General features: G+C 41.0%; 1 protein-coding gene across 5 annotated transcripts in view; it reads right to left on the bottom strand.

Moving 5' to 3' along the window:
- Window positions 1-4,987: 4,987 nt before the first annotated feature.
- The window catches only part of NFKB1 (nuclear factor kappa B subunit 1), a 57,020-nt gene continuing 42,142 nt past the window's right edge, over window positions 4,988-19,865 (bottom strand). For all 5 annotated transcript variants that reach the window (XM_064652005.1, XM_064652007.1, XM_064652004.1 and 2 more), the window contains exons 15-24: window positions 17,774-17,915; window positions 14,421-14,535; window positions 12,351-12,552; window positions 10,460-10,629; window positions 9,501-9,603; window positions 8,712-8,836; window positions 8,305-8,371; window positions 7,806-7,978; window positions 7,499-7,676; window positions 4,988-5,870 (exon numbers count right to left, since the gene is read on the bottom strand). In XM_064652005.1, the coding sequence (XP_064508075.1) occupies window positions 5,683-5,870; window positions 7,499-7,676; window positions 7,806-7,978; window positions 8,305-8,371; window positions 8,712-8,836; window positions 9,501-9,603; window positions 10,460-10,629; window positions 12,351-12,552; window positions 14,421-14,535; window positions 17,774-17,915 (1,463 nt within the window). In that variant the 3' untranslated portion in view covers window positions 4,988-5,682. The remainder of the gene's footprint in view (window positions 5,871-7,498; window positions 7,677-7,805; window positions 7,979-8,304; window positions 8,372-8,711; window positions 8,837-9,500; window positions 9,604-10,459; window positions 10,630-12,350; window positions 12,553-14,420; window positions 14,536-17,773; window positions 17,916-19,865) is intronic.

The following is a 19,865-nucleotide window of genomic DNA, read 5'->3' as shown; positions in this document are numbered from 1 at the left end:
TCTGGTCTAGGTGACTACAGCAAAGGAAATGTGCTGCAGCATAAAGGGAAACAATACCCTGAGGTGTCAGGAGGAAGGCAGTGAGCATGGCTGCTTGCCAGGACCTGTTCATGCAGCTCTGCTTTGGGAGTTGATATTGAAATTTTTTGATGGGCTCTGTGAGTTCAAAGTGGTTCAGGATTGCTCTTTCTTTGCATAGCTTTTTTACTTTGAGACTGGCTGGGTACCTGGTTGACTCTGTGGAGGGGAATGGCTGTGGTAGAACTACTGGGCTGTGGATTGAGCCAGGCTTTATGGCCTGGTGGGGAGCTGGGTAATCCAGAACAGAGCTCTAAGTAAGAAAGAGTCTGTTGAGCTGGTGGCCTACTGGGGAAGCAGCTCTTGTCAGATGGAGGAGCTGAAAGTTTCAATCCTGTTTCATGATGGTGAAAAACCAAAACCTTAAATGCTAGCCTCTGATACCTCTTTGCAAACATTGCCATTGCCAGGCATTGCAGCTTCTCTGTCTTCTGTTGTAGCAGTCCTCCTTTACTTGTTGTAAGTAAGCTAAATAGTAATACTTGGGGATGCTGGCCCTGCAATTCTGTCTTACCAACTAACATGGACTATACCAGGGTTTAAGCTTCAGCCCATTTCCCCAACTACTGTAAAAGGAGTGATGGTGTGAGCCAGGCCTCAGGTGGTTTCCTATGAAAGAAATAGGGGAAATCTTCATCTCTTGTTATTCCATGGTAGTGTTAGGGCGGTAGGAAGCTGTGGTTGGGTTGCCCAGTGTGAACACTGGTGAGGATCCAAGGGCAGCACATTAAGAAGCGGGCTCAATGTTTAGAACAGTGACGTGTTTTGTGTATCTAGCCATCTGTTACCCATCTGGAAGTGCTCTGGCTACAGATTTTGGTTTGTACTGTAGCCAAATATAGACTTTCTTCCCTGGGATGCTGAAGACAAGAAGATACTGAGGTGACTGCACATCTGAAAGAGAAGTGAGGCAGTTGTCATGCCCCTGTCTTTCTGGCAGACGTTGTATTAGCTATCCCAGAGGCGTGATGCTGCTCTGTGCCTGTGTGGGCTGACTCAGCTGGAATGTTGGCAAGTGCCATGGTGGGGCACAGGTTAACAGGTGTTAAGTCTGTCACAAGTGTTTTCCCTTGCAGTATGTAATGCAGGCCACTGATCTGCTAGAGCTCCTCTGTATTGTAAATGAAGCAAGGGTGAATGGATGGCTGAAAAATTGCTACAGTGCTTGAGTTTAAATGAGGCCATGGGGAAACCTCTGCAGGCTTTGAATAGTAACAGACATACTACAGCCTGGCTCTAAGCAGGACATCAGGCTGCTTCATAATGCTGAATGCAGAAAATCAACTCCTTGGTAATTAACTTGTGTTGTCTTTTTCCTGTAGCTGTAGTAATCTTTGGAAGCCAGCAAAAGTGTGGACTGCGCCTTTGGGGGGTTACTTTAGAACTGCTCTGTTACAAGGGGTGATCATCCAGAAGAGCCAAAAGCTGTGGACTGTGGGTGAGTATTGACTACTGCACCCTGAGCTAACAAATCGGCAGTAGCGTTCCTGTCACTTGGAGGGAGCAAGGACAGTGATTCTTTTTTTTAAATGTTGAAAAAAAGCATTTTACTTGCCCAGACAATGGAAAAAAGAGGCTTTATACACCAGCACATGTAGGTAACATTCTTATCCTTCCTGCAGTCCACAAAATTTCAGAATGCTTCCTAGAACTTCCCACTACCACACTGATTTCCAAGTTTGTAAATACCCCCAAATATGATGCCAAAAAACTTACAACTGTGGCAGCCAATCTAAAATCAAGGGCAGTTTAACTTTCTGAAGAATCCATTTTACCTCAAATGTAGAGAAGATCCATAGTGATCTGTTGTCACAACTTTTGCTGCATTCCACAAGTTTCTGATGTTTATTACTGCAGTGGTCTAGTGGTCAGGATGCAGCACTCTCACCGCCGCGGCCCGGGTTCGATTCCTGGTCAAGGGAAAATCCCCCGGGCAGATGGAGCTCGTCAGCCCTGTAAGGCCATCCATCTAAGAGAAGGTCACTCTGAACAAAACCTACGTCCAGAGGACCTCACTGCCACTGTCCAAGCTTGCTCGGCCCCGGCAGATTAACCTCAGGATTAAAGGGTGGGCTCAGTTCAGCACACACTGTGTCTCACCTAAAAAAATTCACTGCGCAGGCTCGAAGGGTAATGACCTTTCCCAAATCTTCGTTTGCGAAGACTGGCCATACACATACACACAGTAGCAAAATAGTGGAGCAGGCTCCATTCCACTGCAAATGTAGATTAAGTTTAGAATTATTTCATATTTTGATCCTCACTGTAAGTAAGTTAAAATGTAATACTAAACTGGACTGAGAATGCCCAAAGTTTACATTTCCGGGGGGGGGTGGGGGGTGGAGAAGCTTAATTACATAACCTTTCTTATTTTAATACTGAACCATTTGAATATTTCAAGTGTTGCAGGTAAATTGGTGCAGTTACTGTCAAAGTGAGAAGAAGCCTGATTAGCACTCAAAAGAACAAACCCATGAAATCAGCTTTTAAGGATCAATTCAAGGTTGCTGGTTAATGATCTTTGCTCATACCTTCAACCTCAGTGCTTTAATTGCTAATGGAAATAGGCACCAGGCTGCTTGCAGTGCGATGCAGCACACAAGAAGAGCCCACTGTGGAATAGGCCTAGTCAGAAGTGCTCATCCAGCCACAGTGCAGAGACACCCTGCTCTTGAGTTTGACACGTTGTTGGGTGTTTCTTATTGTTTCTGCACATATCTTAAAAAAACTCAAACTTATTCCTGGCTTTTGAGAACTTAGTGAATACTCTTCTCAGTTTTGTTTCCTCAGGGTAACATGGAATAGAATGGGGACAACATCCTGTGCTACAATGTGTAGTGAGGTCCTCGCTGAATGAAACCGTTAAGCCCAAGTTACACCATTACTACTCTGTGAGAAAGGTTTCCCTCTATAAGCCAGGTGTAGACAGAAGCTCTCAGGCAGCTGATTTCTGGATTTTTGCAGGACTGTAGCTGTAGTTTATTCTATCACACTTGTGAAATAGGAATGGCACTACCTTTCTTGGCAAGGAGGTGTAAGGATGAATATCTGTTTGAGGAGAGCAGATACGATGATGTGGTCGATAAATACATCTTGACAATTACCTGATGTGAACACATTTTTTTTAAATGTTCAAGACTTGTCTATGTCACTTACACTGGCTCTTGCTAAGCCTCATTCCTCTGTATGTATGTTGCCTTCATCCTCACACCTGCAAGGAGCCTGACCTTCTTCCATGTGCCATCAGTGCAAGAATCAGCGTGCCCTGTACAGGATGACCACTACTACTAAGAAAAAAGGTCGAGCAGAAGAGCACAGTTGTGTGTTTTAGTGTTTTAACTGAGCTGCTTGCAATAAGCACTAGGCTCTCCAGCAGGTTTGCTCTGCCAAATGGAACTACACCAGACACAAATGTCTCCTAGTAGATGTCCTGCCACTTTCTGTAGCGTGTCCTACACTAGGTGGTGTGTTCTACCTCCTCCTCTTGCTTAGTTCTAACAGACTGTGTGGAAGATGGAGAGGGTTGATACAGATGGGAAAAGTTATCCTATTATGTGACTCAGCTGTAGAAATTTAGTGTTCCAGTTTGAATTACTGAGAACACTTTTTAAATTAAGCTTTTTTCTATCTCTAAACAAAGAGGGGAAAAAAAAATAAAAGGACTAAAGTGTCTTTTGTTAAATACACTGAAACTGAGATGCTGCAAGGAAAAAAGCTGCCAGACTGCCATTTAAAGCACTTCAATACACAGGGCCTAGGGGACCTGCTGTTCATTGCATGATCACTAACCGGATGAATAGCTATTATACAGCATTTGGTCATTAAGTGCTTAAGGAAATATAGGCCCAGGTGTCTTCTGGTGGTTTAAAAGCAGAGCTGGTCGGAACTGAGGCTAAAAAGTGTGAATCAACAGTCAGGGTGCACTGGTGACCTGTAGGATTGTAGAAACCTCAGTAAAAATCTCTGCCAGCTTCCTGAGTTGGACAGCAGCTCATCTGGGGTTCAGTAAGCCCCTCCACCCTCAGAATATGAGAACCTTTGCCTGTTTCTATTAGACAAGTACATTAATTGAACAAAAATCCTTATGCCTTAGACGCTGCATATGCAGGTTATACATACAATAACTGAAAGAAAGAATGGCATTTTTACTATTATTCATCATGGTTCCCTGAAAGTAATTAAAATACTCAGTAATTCAGCTGGATATAAAATTAGTTCACAAGGTTTTTTCATTACTCGGTTTAATTCATTACAGCAACTGCTGCTCTAAATGTAACTATTCTCAAGGTTTATCTTGATTCATTTTCTCAGGAGTGACACCCAGGTTACTGAAGACTGAACTGAGCCAAGAGCAACCCTGTCAAATCTCCATCTTTGTGCCACGAAAACTGGCTACAAGTGAGTGACAATGGTACAATGCTGCTGGTTGCTTTTTCATCGTGAAATCTGATACCTGCTCTGTACTTTTAGTTGGGCCAACATCAGTAACAGTTACACTCACTATCTTAGAATTAATGTGAAACAAGAAACACTTGTTTCTTGAGCACAGTTACTACAGGAGTTTCTAGATAGCCTAAAGGAGAACTGTCTCATCAGAGTTTTGCTGAGACACTAAATAGTTGGTTTCAGTGTAAATGAACACTCTGCTGCCATAATTATGAGAACTGAAACAAGGCAGAGGCTTTAATTCCGAAGCACAAAGCACAGCTGCTTAGCAGTTGCTGATGCTCCTGCTCTCCCACCAAAAAAGATGCTTCAAGCTTTAAGACAGGTGGCTTGCAACCCTTTATTTATTTTAGTATTTGGAAATCAGCATGCTCTTGTATCAATGACTAAAACTGAAATGCTAAATCTTCAATAACTCTACTTGAAAGATATGGAAAAATCACAGCAAGCATAGACAAGAGAATTAATTTTAGGGTTTTATTATAAAAGTAAAATAAAAATAAGCATTTAAAAAGCCCACTTTGTCAAACAGGAACAGATATAAAAAAACTATTTACAAGTAGGAAAATGCCAAACTGGAAAAAGATTTTGAATAAGAGGCACCAAAGTGAAATTTAAATACATTATTTGAAATATACAAGATTCTTTTTTTTAGGATTTTCTTTTTTTCTCTGAATTGTCACTGTTACAATTAATGATTTTTCTTTGCCAGCTATATTAGGAGCTCTTTTCGTGCAACTGTGCTGCAAAAATTATGAAGAGACCGGCTAGAAGCTGTAATCCTTTGATTGCTCTGTGTGCCTTACCTCTTTTTTGAGTTCATATTATGCTTTAAGGAGTGACTTTCATCTGTAAAAAAAAATCCTCACAACCCAGAAAAGCTCAGTCAGTCTTTCATAGCGTCCAGTCCTGTGTATTAATATGGCAGTAGAGCCCTGGTTATTGTATATGGCTTGTAAATGAATAAAATTAAATGTACTTGAGGAAGGAAGCAGTGCCTAGGAGTTGCATGCTGAAGTTGCCATTGCTTCTGGTTCGGGTGGGATTCTTCCAGTGCACTTTTGGTTGTGAATTCACTTCCCTCTGACCAGGACGACACTGATGTAATTTTTAATGTTGCATTTGTTCCTGTAACTGCATATTGCTAATTGAACATTACTATTCAGCTATATAATTGCTTTGGACTGAACTTTCATGTCCGTAGCCCAGGGCCATTTTGCTCAGTGTTAGTGATGACTTGCTGTTCAGAGAGTCTGAATAAGTAAAACTCAGTTTGCGGAACGAGGTCTCCACACCGCTGTCACACGTGCTTTCGTTGTCTTGAAATTTGCTGTTATAAAGCACACCTGAGGGAGAGAGAAAAAGGAAATATGTTATTCTTTGTGTGGCTTGAGTAATGCTGCTTTCAGAAAAGTCTAAGGAATGCAAACCAACAGGGTCAAAGCTCTTCTATAGGAAAATGATTCTAATATGAGGTATTATTTTAGGAAAAGCTGTGCTGAATGTTTTCAGGCCACCAAAGCATGTGATCTGACATATTGCTGGCAGAGATCAGCTTGCAGTTGGAGCTTGGATGGGATGAGAACCCTGGTGCTCTGCTGACATTAATGTTGTCACTGCACATTGGTCAGGACTCTGCCCAGGTGTCAAAAGGTTCTCTGGTTCTCAGATTCAGGCTCTGAGCAAATGTACAGCTCCAGGATGAGGCTCACGTTATTTTAACTTACAGATTTCTTTTTGAGACAGATATTTGAACAATTTTCATCTAGTAAGTGAACCTGAAATACGAACAAGTCAGCAGCACCCATCACCTGTGCACTGTTCACAAAAGGAGTGCCTGACTGCGAGGGATCAGTGTCCAAGCTGAAGGTATGATGTGGGATCAGTGTGACTATAACAGTGGTTGGCATATTAGAGTTCAATGTTATTTTTCTAAACAAACACCTTAAAATAAACAATGTGATGCAGTCCATTCCTGTTGTTAAGGAGCAGAACCCCTCTTACCCTTCAAGATTAATCTAAAGGCGTAATATGTGTACAAGCACATTTTTGGGTAGGTGTGAAGGTTCTTTCCATGACTGAACAAACTGTTCCATAGAGAGTAAACTGGCAACATTAGATTAGAATGAAGTGACTGTGGTTTTCCTTTTTTTCCTTTCCAGAAATATCTACAGTATTTTCACATACAGGCAGCATTAATGGTGTTTTAACAGTAAAAAACAAAGGTTTTTTTTTACTTAAAATGGCCAGGCAATGACTGAACATCCCTGATGACTTATTGACTTCTCACAACCTCTGTTTTTGTGTTAGTAGAGTCCCTTGCCCAGAAACACTGTAGGACTTCCATCATTGAAGATGCTCAGAACTCAACTGGACATGACATGGACAAACCCATGTAATATTTATACTGGCCCTGCTCTGAGCAGGTAGTTGACAGCAGGACTGCTTGTGGTCCTGTGTAATCTCTGCCTACAGAATACTGGGACATTTTGGAGTGCTACACACTGTAGAAAGAGATATTTAATACCAAAGTCTTATTGAGAAGTTTACATGCCCAAAACATTTTCGTGTATCCGTATATGAGAGGGGAGAAAAAAGTCAAAAGCTAATGGCACTTGTACATGCCTGGGAAATCATTGCCTAGTTTATCTTTTGAAACTTATTCTCAGTACATTCATGGCATTACCATCAGCAAATAGTAAGTGTCTGGTTTTAGAAAAGGGAGGCAGTATATTCAATACTGTGATGCAGGCATGCTGATTCAAATGGTCCATTTTTCCTCTCTTTTCTAGGCCTAGCAAATATCTATGACAAGAAAGTCACGCTGCAGTAAAATATTTCTGAAGCAGGTAGGCACCTGAGGCATTGTGTGTAAGGAAATATAAAATCTACCATCAGTCCAAGGTGGGGTGGGGAGGGAGAATTGAGAAAAACATCTTAAATAAAGCTCTTCATATTTTGTTGTCAATTTTACCTGTCTCTCCACTTGCAAAGGTGAGTGGTGTTGACGACGGAAGAGCTTTTGCTGTACTCTTCTCCAGGTGAGATGGGCTGTGTGAGATGGATAATGCTTCCTGAATGACTTCAATGGCTTCTGTGTGATTCATCTGCCTCAAAGCAGCAATCAACTCCTGAACTGTACCACCAGAGACCTAAGAGAGAAGACACCAGATGCTCACCATCATCCAGGCTGGCTAGAACTGAAGGGCTCCTCACTGTCCAGGAGGACAGTGTTCTCTACACGTCTGAGTGTTCTTTATAACTTGTTACAGCCACGTTACCTCATAGTTATCTAGCAGAGTTTTCGATGGAGAAGGGCTCAACCTGAAGGCATTATTAAGTATGCCAAGACCCAGTTTTTGTGCTAGAGTGGACCAGTTTTTGGTAGGATCAGGCAATTCCAATAGTTTGTAAAGCTGCATCTTGGAACTTTCATTCAGCTCTCTTAAGTTTCCTGGGGAACGGAGAAATATGTTAGTTTATTATTTACACAAATCATGCACCAGTTCATTTCTAAGCAGAAACAAAACTAAACTGAAGAGTATATTAGCGTCCAGTCCCAGTGTTTATAAATGTATTGCTGTAATATTGAAAATGTACTCCTTTGTGTCCTTATGAATTCTTAAGGGAATTGTGCTCATTCTGTGAGCAAGTGGTTGGGAGGGTACCTCTTCTCCCTCACCAGTTCAGTTACAAGCTATAGCAGGGCAATGTCTTCAGCCACTATGGTTTGAGAATTCAGTTACTAGAGGGATATTGTCAAGTCTTTATAGATGTTACCTCGTGTCAGCAACTCCTCCGAAACTTCTGTTGACTGGTAGGGTTTCCCATTTAATATGTCATACACCTAAGAGAATATATTAAATTCAGTATTTAGCAGAAACCTTGTTAGTATCCATTATCTTGACAAGTCTCAGCAGTATTCTACCTAATTCCATCTGTAAATCAGCATTTTCTCCTCTCTGAGGTTCAGTAGTCTGTTAAGTGGAGCTTTCTTCCAATGTTATTTCATTGGGGGAGTTTTGTGGCTGAATTAGTTTAATTTTTGATGGCATATTAGTTGCTTGTCACCACTGAAATAACTGTGGATGCAGTGAAAGGAGCTAGCTAAGAGATCTGAACTGTCCTTGATGATTAGAAATAAAAACAGAAAAAAACTCAACAAACAGAAAAACCAGACCACATACCTCACAGTTGGCTGCCATATCCAGTGGTGTTGTTCCAGGCACAATCCCTTCATCATCATCTTCATCATCTTTCACATCATCTAGATCAAACAATGGCTCAAAGTTCTCAATGTGAGGATTTGCACCTGGAAAACAAGTGTGCAAAAAAAAAAGTAAGAAAAAAGGCTTTGAGTTGCTTTTCAACAATATTTAAAATAAACATTCTAATTTCTGAATGGCAAAACAGCTAATTTATTTACTCCAGCTAAATGATATTTTATATTAAGCCAGCAAATAACTCTTTTTAAAATTACATCTACATGCTGTCACATCTCTGTGTAGTGCTACTCTCCAATATAAAGAGGGGGAAAAATGTTCCAATAAATATTCAAATCTAATTCTTCTAAAGTGACCTAAAATAGGAGACAGTAACAAGCTCATGTTTCAGTGATGGGGTTATTTTTGTTTCTAAAGCAGTCCAACACTTATCCCAGCTATAACAAGGTTTCTTTTCCACTTCTTCAGCTATAAAAGCTACACAAGAAATATTCAAAAAACTTCCAAGAGTGCTCAAGAGATTTTTCTTGACCAACATAATTTGCCTTTTTAGCCATTAGATGGTGCTGAAGAGTGGTTAGTATAGCACCTCAAAGTCGGACTTTCTGAGGAAATTCAGACCTTCAGGCTTTTAACATCTGACTTCCTCCACTTATTAAAGTTCATGGGCACAGTTTTTTCTGCTTGCAGCCTTCTAACTTGAATTTTCATCACTGTGAAAGAAAACTCTCCAGCAATGATCTATTTTCATACCTGCTGCTTTGAGAACTGCTGTCAGTTTTGTAGAGCCCCTTCCAGCTGCTATGTGAAGTGGAGTTGTCCCATCATATGTAGTGCTGTCCACATCTGCATCACCCTAGGTTTTTATTGAATGACAAAAAGAAAAGAAATCTATACAATAGAGCTGCAGAGGCTCATGTCTGCATAAGCATGGCAAGCACTTTCCACACCTGTTTGCATAAAAACTAATGTCTGAAAAGACATAATCAGAGAGTAACTACAACTGTCTGCAAAGACATAATCAGAGAGTAACTACAACTATCTGCATGGAGGAGCAGATGGTTGTCGTGTGCTCCAGTGTTACAGCAGGAGGCGCAGTGTATATCCAAATAGGCCAGGTACATAAAAGCCACTGTGCATCCCATGTAATGGTTCTGCCATGTGATTACCCTCAGCCTTTGGAGTGTGAATGGTGTGCACAGAAATCTGCCTTCCTGCTGCTCTTCAGAAGAGCAGCCAGGCTGGTGGCACATCCACACACCAACACCAAGGAGAGCTACAGCAGCAGGAGGTGTGTAGAATTAAGGACACCAGGATCAAGGTGTTAAAGAGATGAGACAAATACTTATAGATATGCACAACTATATCTCTATGCACATCTCTCTATACACATTCAACTACACACAGAAGTAGTGATGAACTTGTTCATGAATAAGTTCATTGGCTGCCAGGATTACTCAGTGCAAATTAAACATGGCATATGCAGTTAGGTCAGGGTCACTGTAAATTCCTCAGCTTGGCCAAATGATTCACCAGCGGTGCTGAACAAAACCATGAATAACATTACCAATAATTTTGCCATTATGCTAATTTAAGTAATCTAGTCAATAAACAGGAACCCCCCTTTCTGTTCCTCTGAAGCACTGAAGGAGTGTCCAGAGTATTTAAATATATAGTTGGAAAGACCTGGAAGAAAGAAATTCTGCCCTTACCTCGAGCAAAAGACAGCCTGCTAAAGGGATGTTCTCTTGTTCAACAGCCAAATGCAATGCAGTTCGTCCAGATTTTTGTTCCTGAGAATTGACATTAACTCCAGCAGCAATCAGCTGTTTGAGGCAGGACATACTGTTTGCCATCACTACCATGTGAATTGCACTGAGACCTACAAAAAATAAATCCCAACCTTTAATACTGTGCATGTGTCCATGTGCATTAATATTTGAAGAATTCAGAAATGTCAGAGTAATGAGTTTTGAAATGTCCGCATCTATGAGAATTGTAAAATAAGTTAGAGTTTCTGTAGTTATCTGAGCAGAAGTAACATATTTTGCCTGCTTATACACTAAAAGATGATAGAATCATAGAATTGTTTGGGTTGGAAAGGACTTCAAAGATCATCTAGTTCCACCCACCTCCTGCCATGGGCAGGGACACCTCCCCTAGACGAGGTTGCCCAAAGCTGCTTCCAACCTGGCCATCTGGGCCAGGGATGAGGCATCCACAGCTTCTCTGGGCAACCTGTTCCAGTGCCTCACCACCCTCATAGTAAAGAATTTCTTCCTCATATTTAATCTAAACCTACCCTCCATCAGTTTGAGACCATTCCCCCTTGTCCTGTCACTACACGCCCTTGTAAAAAGTCCCTCTCCAGCTTTCCTATAGGTTCCCTTTAAAAGGCACTGGAAGGCTGCAATGAGGCCTCCCTGGAGCCTGCTCCTCTCCAAGCTGAACAGCCCCAGCTCTCTCAGCCTGTCTGCAGTGGAGAAGTGCTCCAGCCCCCTGAGCATCTTCATGGCCTCCCCTGGACCCACTTTAACAAGCCTGTGTCCTTTGTATGCTGGGGGTCCCAGAGCCTAAAGTAGCACTCTAGGTGGAGGCTCAGGATCATGTTAATGATGTTGATAAAAATGTTCTTTGTGCATAAATTGGAACTGGTTGTGTTAATGGTGGTGAGTCAAAACCACGCAAGAAAAAGAACCCCAGCAGACTACAAGGTGGAACAGAAGGCAGGAACTACAGAGTTCACCTAGAGCATCTCTTTGACTCAAAAGAGAGTAGCCTTAAAAATAAAACCTGCATCTTGGTGCTAAACAAGTACGTACCCCACATTGGCCCCATCTGCTACTGAACATCTCTTCTAGAAACAGTCTGGGGAATAATTGGTATATTTTAGTATCATCCTCCTGTAAGGTCACACTGCCTTACCATCTCATGATTACCTGCACTAGATCATAAAGCCTTGTATTTAAAAATCAACCAACCAAACAATATCCAACCAAATAAAAAATTCTTTCTCTCTGAGGAACTTAACACCATTTCTTGATTCCCATAATGACATTTTTAGGTCAGACATTTTACAATCTACTAGAGGAGGAGTACTAAATTCAAATCCCCCATGCCAATGAAAAATGGGAGAATTGTCTCTTCGTGGTTAATTTGTAGGGTCTAATTCTGTATGGTCACAAAGTACCACATACAAAACTCAACACTGGTCTAGAACCTATTTTTGAGGGGATTCATTCACTAGAAAAGAGGAAACATTTTCTTCTAGGGGGATTTTTTTTTTTAAAACCAGTGGTGGCATAAGGTATCTTAGAAGGAACACAGTGCTTGAAGTTTTGTGAGATTGAAGAGAATATAGAGTAACAAAAATTCAAATCCATACTTTGTCATGTGGCCATTACATCTTTCTGTTCTGTATAACCAGAAAACCAACACATCTGTGTTCTCTTATCTGTGCCTGCAGGCATATGCAAAATGGGGAAAGATACTAATTTCAAGGTCTGTATCTACCTGTGTAGAGTCATGGTGTTGGCAGGGGCAGGAATTGGGTCGTGTTTGTCTAGTAGCTAAGTGTAAAATAGAGCCCTTATCTTTCCATACCTTCACCATTGGAAAGGTTGACCAACGGAGATATCTTCTCATGCTTGAGGAGCAGACTCAAGATCTTGTCGTCTCCTTCGGTAGCAGCTAAATGTAAGACAGAATTACCATGGCGATCCAGGAGGCTGACATCTGCTCCAGCCCTCAGCAAGTCTTCTACCACCTCTGCCTGCTTTGTGATTACTGCCAGGTGCAAGGGGGTCTAGAAGAGATAGAAGCAAGCCACGAGAAGATAAGCAACAGCTACATCACTTCTACAGAAATCTCTGAAACCCATAAAGGCTCCTAGTGTGAGAAGATGTTACATCACTCCAAAGCTAACAGAAACTAAAAGCTTGCATATGTGTACATTCTTTTCTACTGTGAATACTACAAACAGGGTTTCTACTTACTGGAAATAAAAGCTGCCTTGCCAGTGTCAGCAGTTGGACTTTGGGAGGAACAAAGATGTTGCCTACTCTATAAGCCAGGGCACTGACCTGGCTATTTGAGCATTGCAGTGTAAGGGACTTGGGAAATGAGATAATCCCTGCACCCCTCAGACACTGTAACCCTGCTTCCAGCTGCCCCATCACCAAGTTCATGCCATGGTTGGAGCACATGCACTTTCCAGGCCCTGCTCAGATCTGCCTTTACCACTGAACCATGCTCTCATTTTGCTCCTGAATCAGAGGTTTGCAACCATAGGCTTAGAAGCTCCTTATCCCTCAAAATGGCTGCACAGGAGTTAGTGAACATACTCAGAGTTGCACGTATTTAAACAGTAAGCATTCTAGTAAGGCTTGGGAAATCATATTTCCAATATTAAAATAATCTAAAAATTACACAATAGTCCATCTCCAGATTATTATATCTATATTAACAGAGAACTATTAAAAAAAAAAAAGACTAATTCCAGCTTTGCACAATAAGCTTGTGTTTGTCAATAGATTTGTCAATAGATTTGCAATTAATTACTGCATCTATAGGGTACATGTACAATTCAGCTTTCAGAATATTTGTACAGAAGGAAAATTCTAGCCCAAGCCTACATTCTCTCCCATCACTGGTTTAAGGTATAAATTGAAGGAAGGAAGAGGTGTAGAGGTCCTGGTAGTCAGGGATTTATTTCTTGTGTGGAGCACAGCTTTGCTTCTGGTTTCTGTTAAACAGAGGGCACAGAATTCAATTCAGAATCTTCTGCTTGCTTTGATCAGCCTCCACATTTCAAACTTGCCTTATATGAACACAAAAATGAAATGTGAAAGAAAACAAAGGAGTCAAACCTTCTGGGACTATCTGTATGGAAAAAAAACCCTGCCTTTACTGTTGACAGCAAAACAAACAACACAAGTGTCAGAGTGCTGCTGTGTAATGTCCAGCTGGTTACCTGTGCGACAGCCAAATGGTGCACACAATCTCTTTAGAAGAGATTCCTTTTCAGACAGGTTCCCACAGCTCTTTCTAAAACCTGAGTTACAATACAAACAGCTCAGACTCTGTCACAGATGAAGCTGAGGAGACAGAATTGTGCCTGGCAGTTAAGAGTTCTTTTCCTCCAAGGTAAAAGACATGGAAATGGGCTTATTTTTTTTGGTTTTACTATAATACGAATCTAGAAATAGAAAGGGAAGTCTTTGGTGCTCATGTGATGGACACAAATACAATCTGGGCTGTAGGAAGGGAATAGGTTACTATGGCTTCACGTGCCTATAGATAACTGATGACGAAGCAACTGGCTCATGATCCCGAATTAACCTACATTAAAAGGTCAAAAGAGCCCAGAGCTGGCACAGTGTAATCCATACCGCTGGTTTAGCAACAGAGAAGCCAAATACTGAAGACATGAACTGAAGAATTTACCATTTTTGGCCTATTCTGCAATTAACCCTTGGAGACACTTGTGTTAACATCAAGGGGAGTTATAGACTAAATTTATGAAAACAGGCTCTCGTTCCTCCACCACCTTACAATATGTCATTGTGTTTCTAAACTTGTTTGAATTGTCAGATCTCGGCTCTTTCCCACAGAAGCAATTTCTCTTTTACTGGCTAGACAATCAGCAACACTTGTACCACCACAACTACCTACCTGATAGAGGTCATTTCTCATGTTAATGATGTCATTGTAATTCAGATCTGGCATCACTTGCAAGAGGTTTTTCACCAGCTCACTATGAAGGTGGATAATTGCTAAATGAAGGACACTGAAACAAACAAAAAGCAGATTAACAAATTCAGACTGTTTTCAAATTTATTATAAAAATTTCAAGGCTTTGCTGTAGATCTGACTGAATTCTGAAAAAAACACTTGACTATTAGGGGTAATGATTCCAGCACTAAATATTAGCACTTAAAATGAGCCCCAGCATAAAAAAAAGCAAGTGAGAAGGTAACTGTTTACCTTTCAATCACAAAAGCAAACTCAGAATAGCTTTTGCCGGCCCCGAGCATAACTTTACTTCTAGTCTAATATACAAAATTGGTAGCATAACTTTACTTCTAGTCTAATATACAAAATTGGTAGCACAAAACAATTGCTTCAGAAAATCCCCAGATTCTTTGCTCATTTGTTTTTTTTATATTTTGAATTATGCAGCAGATGAACACCTCTCACTGTCAAAAGCTTCCTGCAGAATTTCCACAGGCCCCTCTGCCTCCAAAGCAGATTTTCCCTTGGGGTTTCCCCAGCCAGATCTGTGGGTTTTCCTTTCCTTCACTTTCAAACAGAAAACTGACTAAGGACTCAGGCCTGGTGACTAACAACCACAAGGTTTGCAGCAGTGGCCACAGACGTCATGCCAAAAAAAGCCCCTGCTTCGGGACATCAGTGACTGCATAGTGAGACACTTCTACTGGGTTAATGCAATGGCCTTTCCAGTGCTCTTCTCCAGAGCAGGTCCCTCACCATCAGCCAGAGCAGCAAAATGACACGAAGAAAAAAGCAGGTTTTGAATCCCATCACCCCTGTCCAACAGAGCTCTCTATTTCTTGTTCCCTTGAGACTTCATTTGGAAGTCATGCTCTTTGTTTTTAAACATATCCTGCCAAGCTCTTCTTTAGCAGGTGCTGGCCAGCTTCTAGACTCATCTGTTTAGCATATTGCTGCTGACACACGATATCAACATGGGACATGTGCTGTGTCTGTTATGCTGCTCCAGAAATACCTGAATAGTCTCAGATTTACACTTTCATCAGAAAAATAAAAAGAAGTTCCGTGCCATTCAGGGCATAGAGTGATCTTGAAATTGAGACTGAGAGGACTCAAAAACAGAAGATAATTTAACAAAGGAAAAAAATATAATTTACAAACCAAATTTAACCCTGCAGGGCCCTTTTTATTGGTTCTAGACACTGCCATAGGCAGTACCATGGCACTTTACCTCCAAGTCTCCTGTGCTGTTCAAACAGACCCGCCATTACTGGAAAAGAGCTGTTCCTCTGCTCTCTGGGAGATGCTTCTTACTATGCTGACATATTGTTTCCAAATCTCACTTCAGAAACACAGATGCTCTTCTACTGCTTTTAATTCTCTTTTCTGCAGCAAGCATTTTAATTTTATCCTGCCTCTACATGTGATACTGTAAAGACACGCTGAACAGACCACAAAAGGGCAGTCAGTTCCATTTCTTAAACAGTCCTACATGAAAACATGCATTTCTGCACCCCTGTGGAGCCATCAGGTATCTGCAGAGGAGTGGTATTGGTACAAATGGTACAAATGCAGTCACAGCTGGTGTTACTTGTAAACATACTCTACTTATAGATTACTGTGTTCTGTCTCAAGGCCATGAAACACAACACAAGGCCCACTAAAGGTATTTTCATTCCCTGCATACTGCTTTGATGAAAGATGAGCAAAACTGTTGACAGCCTAACATTTTTTTTAAGGCTTAAGCAAAAATTTTCTGTTTGTTGCCATATAATTTTAATGATTAAAGTGAAAGTCAGGGAAATTTATTTATGATTTTTAACCTTCCCCCTCCCTCCAAGAGAGAGATGGAAGACAGTCGCCAAAGCTTCTCTTTTTAAAAATGTTATGGAGTAAAACAGATGTATGATGTGCTCACAGACTAAAATCCATCCCAGGAGAAAGGCAACATGAGCTTGCCGATACTTCTTGATTCAGGAAGAAAACAACTATTTATCATCATTCTGAAAAGTATTTTGATTTAGTTTAAATGCTCTGCAAGTCCAAATCTGAGGGGCAGCTTACTGATATTTAAATGCAGGTCCTACTTGCTCAATACTCCTCTATCCCCCTTGTTTCATTTTAAACACAGAAGCTGTGTTGTCCAAAGTGCTGGCAGATTTTGTTGCTAGCTCCTGCCTCTTTCATATTCCTGCTTTCCTGAAAGCAGACATTAGGTTGCCAATTGGAAAGCAAAGCGAGTAAAGTAGCTCTCTGTGATTGTGCAGTCCTCTATGTGTAATCTGAGACCTATTTTCACCAAAAGTGGAGTGAAAGTAGTAACCTCTCACAGAGTAATAATTGAACAGGGATACAGGTCTCAATCACCTGTAATTTTCCTTCTAGCTGGACACCTCAAGGCTTGTGTGGCTTCTACTGTGTAAAATACTACAATGTAAGGAAATATTGGTAATTGCACAGGGCCTGCTCAAGGCCTGCCAGCTGAGAAGTGAGGATGTGATAGTCACTTGCTTATACCAGAGATTATCTTTGCAAATGTTCAGAGCTGCTTCTGCTGAATTTCATTTTAAGTAATGAAATTTCATTTTAACTAATCATTAGTTCCTCACAGTATTTCACTCTGAGTTCCACAGAATCTGCATAGCTGTAGAGGAACAAAATGGATTTCTGCTCCAGCTCACATTATTGAAGGACTGATAAGCAAATATTAGCAGCCAAGTCTGCCACAAACATCTGTGCAATCCTTTGTTAGACAACAGTACAGTATAGATGTAAGCAAGAGCAAAATAATGTCCTCTGGGAAGAAGTTGGTTTCAGTGGGAGAAAAGCAGTATGGACCCTCCAGCTATTGTTTCTATATCTCCCAGTGAATCTCTTACTTTAAGCTTCCCATAAAGACTTAAGGACTTGCATGGAATAAAAAGCAGGGCACTCTCCTTCAGCACCAACCTGCGGATCCTCATCCATTGTGTATGCTCAGTCAAGATTGTAAGTAAAAAAATGGCAAAGAAATGCACAACATGCTCAACATACCCTCAGTGACCAGAGTACTTTCTGACAGGTACTGGATCAATGAACTTTGTAGTGTGCACAACTTGTTTGCAAATGCAACGAGAACTTCTAAATCACAGCTGTACCTCTTCCAAACAGCACAAAGGAGAAAGATATTCATTTGATGAGAGCAGTGCTGCCATCTGTGATTGGCACACACAAGGGACAGAACAAATTGACTACACCATTCTGCCACTAAAATCATCAGTTTCAACCCAGTAAGCATAGTGGGGTCAACTCACTTGTCTCCATTATCATCCTGGACAGCAGTGAGATGGCGCTGAGCAGACAACAGCATCTTCACATCTCCAGTCACAGCATAATCAAAGAGAGCGTTGCAGTGACGCTTGGCAAGCTGCATGGCCTTCTCCAGGAACAGAGAATCTGCAAAACAAAGTTTTGTCTTCATCAGTTTGGTTCTCTTCCTTGGAACACCACCTTCTTTCAATAGGCATTTGTGCTGTCCTTGAAATACAAAGTGCAGACCACCAAGCATTATTCACTGACTCACTAATTACTTCTGAGACATAAGGACAGAGGGAACCGAGTCCCTTGGAATCAAAACTAGGTGCATGCTGAGCATTCAGGCAGCAGGAACACTGAGAACACTCAAACCTTGGAAGCTACCTCTGACTCTTGTCTATAGAGCAATTAAAAAAAACCTCTTATGCAGTTCTGAGTAGTTTTGCCTTGAGGAAACTGAGGTACAAGAAGCCTAAGTGACCCATCAAATATTGCACAGATGCTCACAGAAAAGCTATGAAATAAACACAGGCCTTTGTGCTCCTCAGACTCATATCATGCAGTCTCTCCTGCTGTACAGCAGCAGCACAACTCCTGTTTTAAACATTTCAGTTTTTATACTGCTTAGTATTTGTAGTATCCTGATTTTAGATTTATAAAATGTACAACCACTGAGATTTCAAAAAGTAGAATTTGTCGTGATGGGGAGACAAAAGGGAGAAAGGAGAGAAAAGAAACTCATTTGTGGAAAAAAAAGTAACTCGGGCTGCTCTGTCAATACTTTCGTGGTTCTGTATCAGCAAGAAACGAGTGAAAATGAAACAGATGAACTCTTAAACTACAGTCATCATTTTGAGAAGTATCATCTGAAACCAGCCTGCATTTTGAACAGTTTCATGTTTCCATAAAACCTCGTAAGGTTGGAAATTACTAAGAGCAAACAAGTACAACAGACTTCGTCATTTAAAGCGCACACGGGGAAACAATACCCAGGATTTCCAGTTACACAAAACCAGGCATTTAGACTGGGTCAGAAGTGTATCCCTGATGAACAGGAATTCACCATTTCTGTAAGGCAAAGACTTACTCAGCTATCCACGAAGCTTATTGTTCCAACCAATACATCACTGTGGCTGCTCCACTGCATGCCTGGGCTGCTACATTCATATTTGCTATTTACCTCTTTACACTAAATAATAGCATTAAATGGATGTTATGTTCAGGATAAATAGTCAGGGTAAAGGGCGTTAAGCAATTTGGTCTTTTCTCATTTAGACATTTCCAAAGACCAATGAACTAGATGCTGAAACTCCCTGGTTTTCCATATCAAACACAGAAAAAATATCCTTCAAAATACGACAAGCATCTTTTAGTCTAATACCCAAATACAGTCTACAGCAGCTGTTTTATGAAGCCTGTTCTTCTGCACCCATTCTTCATATAATCTGGAGCTAGAAGTTGCCTCCTTTCATGCCATTACAATAGATACAGAAGAGAAATGATAAACTTCCTGCCTACAACATTCATTACTTGGAAAACAGGTAAACAGTTCAGGCCTCTCCTTCGTGACTGCTAAATGGACGTTATTAGTTCTTCATATCAGCAAAAGATTTTGCTCTCTGAACCAGCCACGTGATTTATCACAACCAGAACTGCAAACAGCAAGTTCCTTCAGCTTTTCTCAAGAGCACCATCTGTTCTCAGACCACAAGAAGCTTTACAACTAAAACCCAGCTATTATGCCACTTTGGTTTCCCAAGCCATGGTTTCTAGCTTGTTAATAGCAAGTGCCTTACATGGCTGATACACACAAGATAACGTGCCCTCTCCCTGATCCAAGGAACAACTAAAGTGGTCTAGATCATGTTGCTCTTGGTAAGAGCCAAGAACAAAACATTCCTTCCTGCTCAATTCCTACTGCTAGCATGTCTCTGTAATCCAACTGTTGGTTTTTTTATTTTATGATAAGCACAATTACTCAATTCCTTTAAAAAAGTGTCCATCAATTATTTTAAAAAACAACCCAGGAAAAGGATGTCTTGCTCTGGGAGAGGGTGATTTGTGGTCTTTGTATATTTTACAGCTCTGCTG

The sequence above is a fragment of the Pseudopipra pipra genome, chromosome 4, assembly GCF_036250125.1.
Source record: "Pseudopipra pipra isolate bDixPip1 chromosome 4, bDixPip1.hap1, whole genome shotgun sequence".
Taxonomy (NCBI): Eukaryota; Metazoa; Chordata; class Aves; order Passeriformes; family Pipridae; genus Pseudopipra; species Pseudopipra pipra.
The sequence above is the reverse complement of the archived record's forward strand: the minus strand, read 5'-3'. Positions and strand labels throughout refer to the sequence as shown.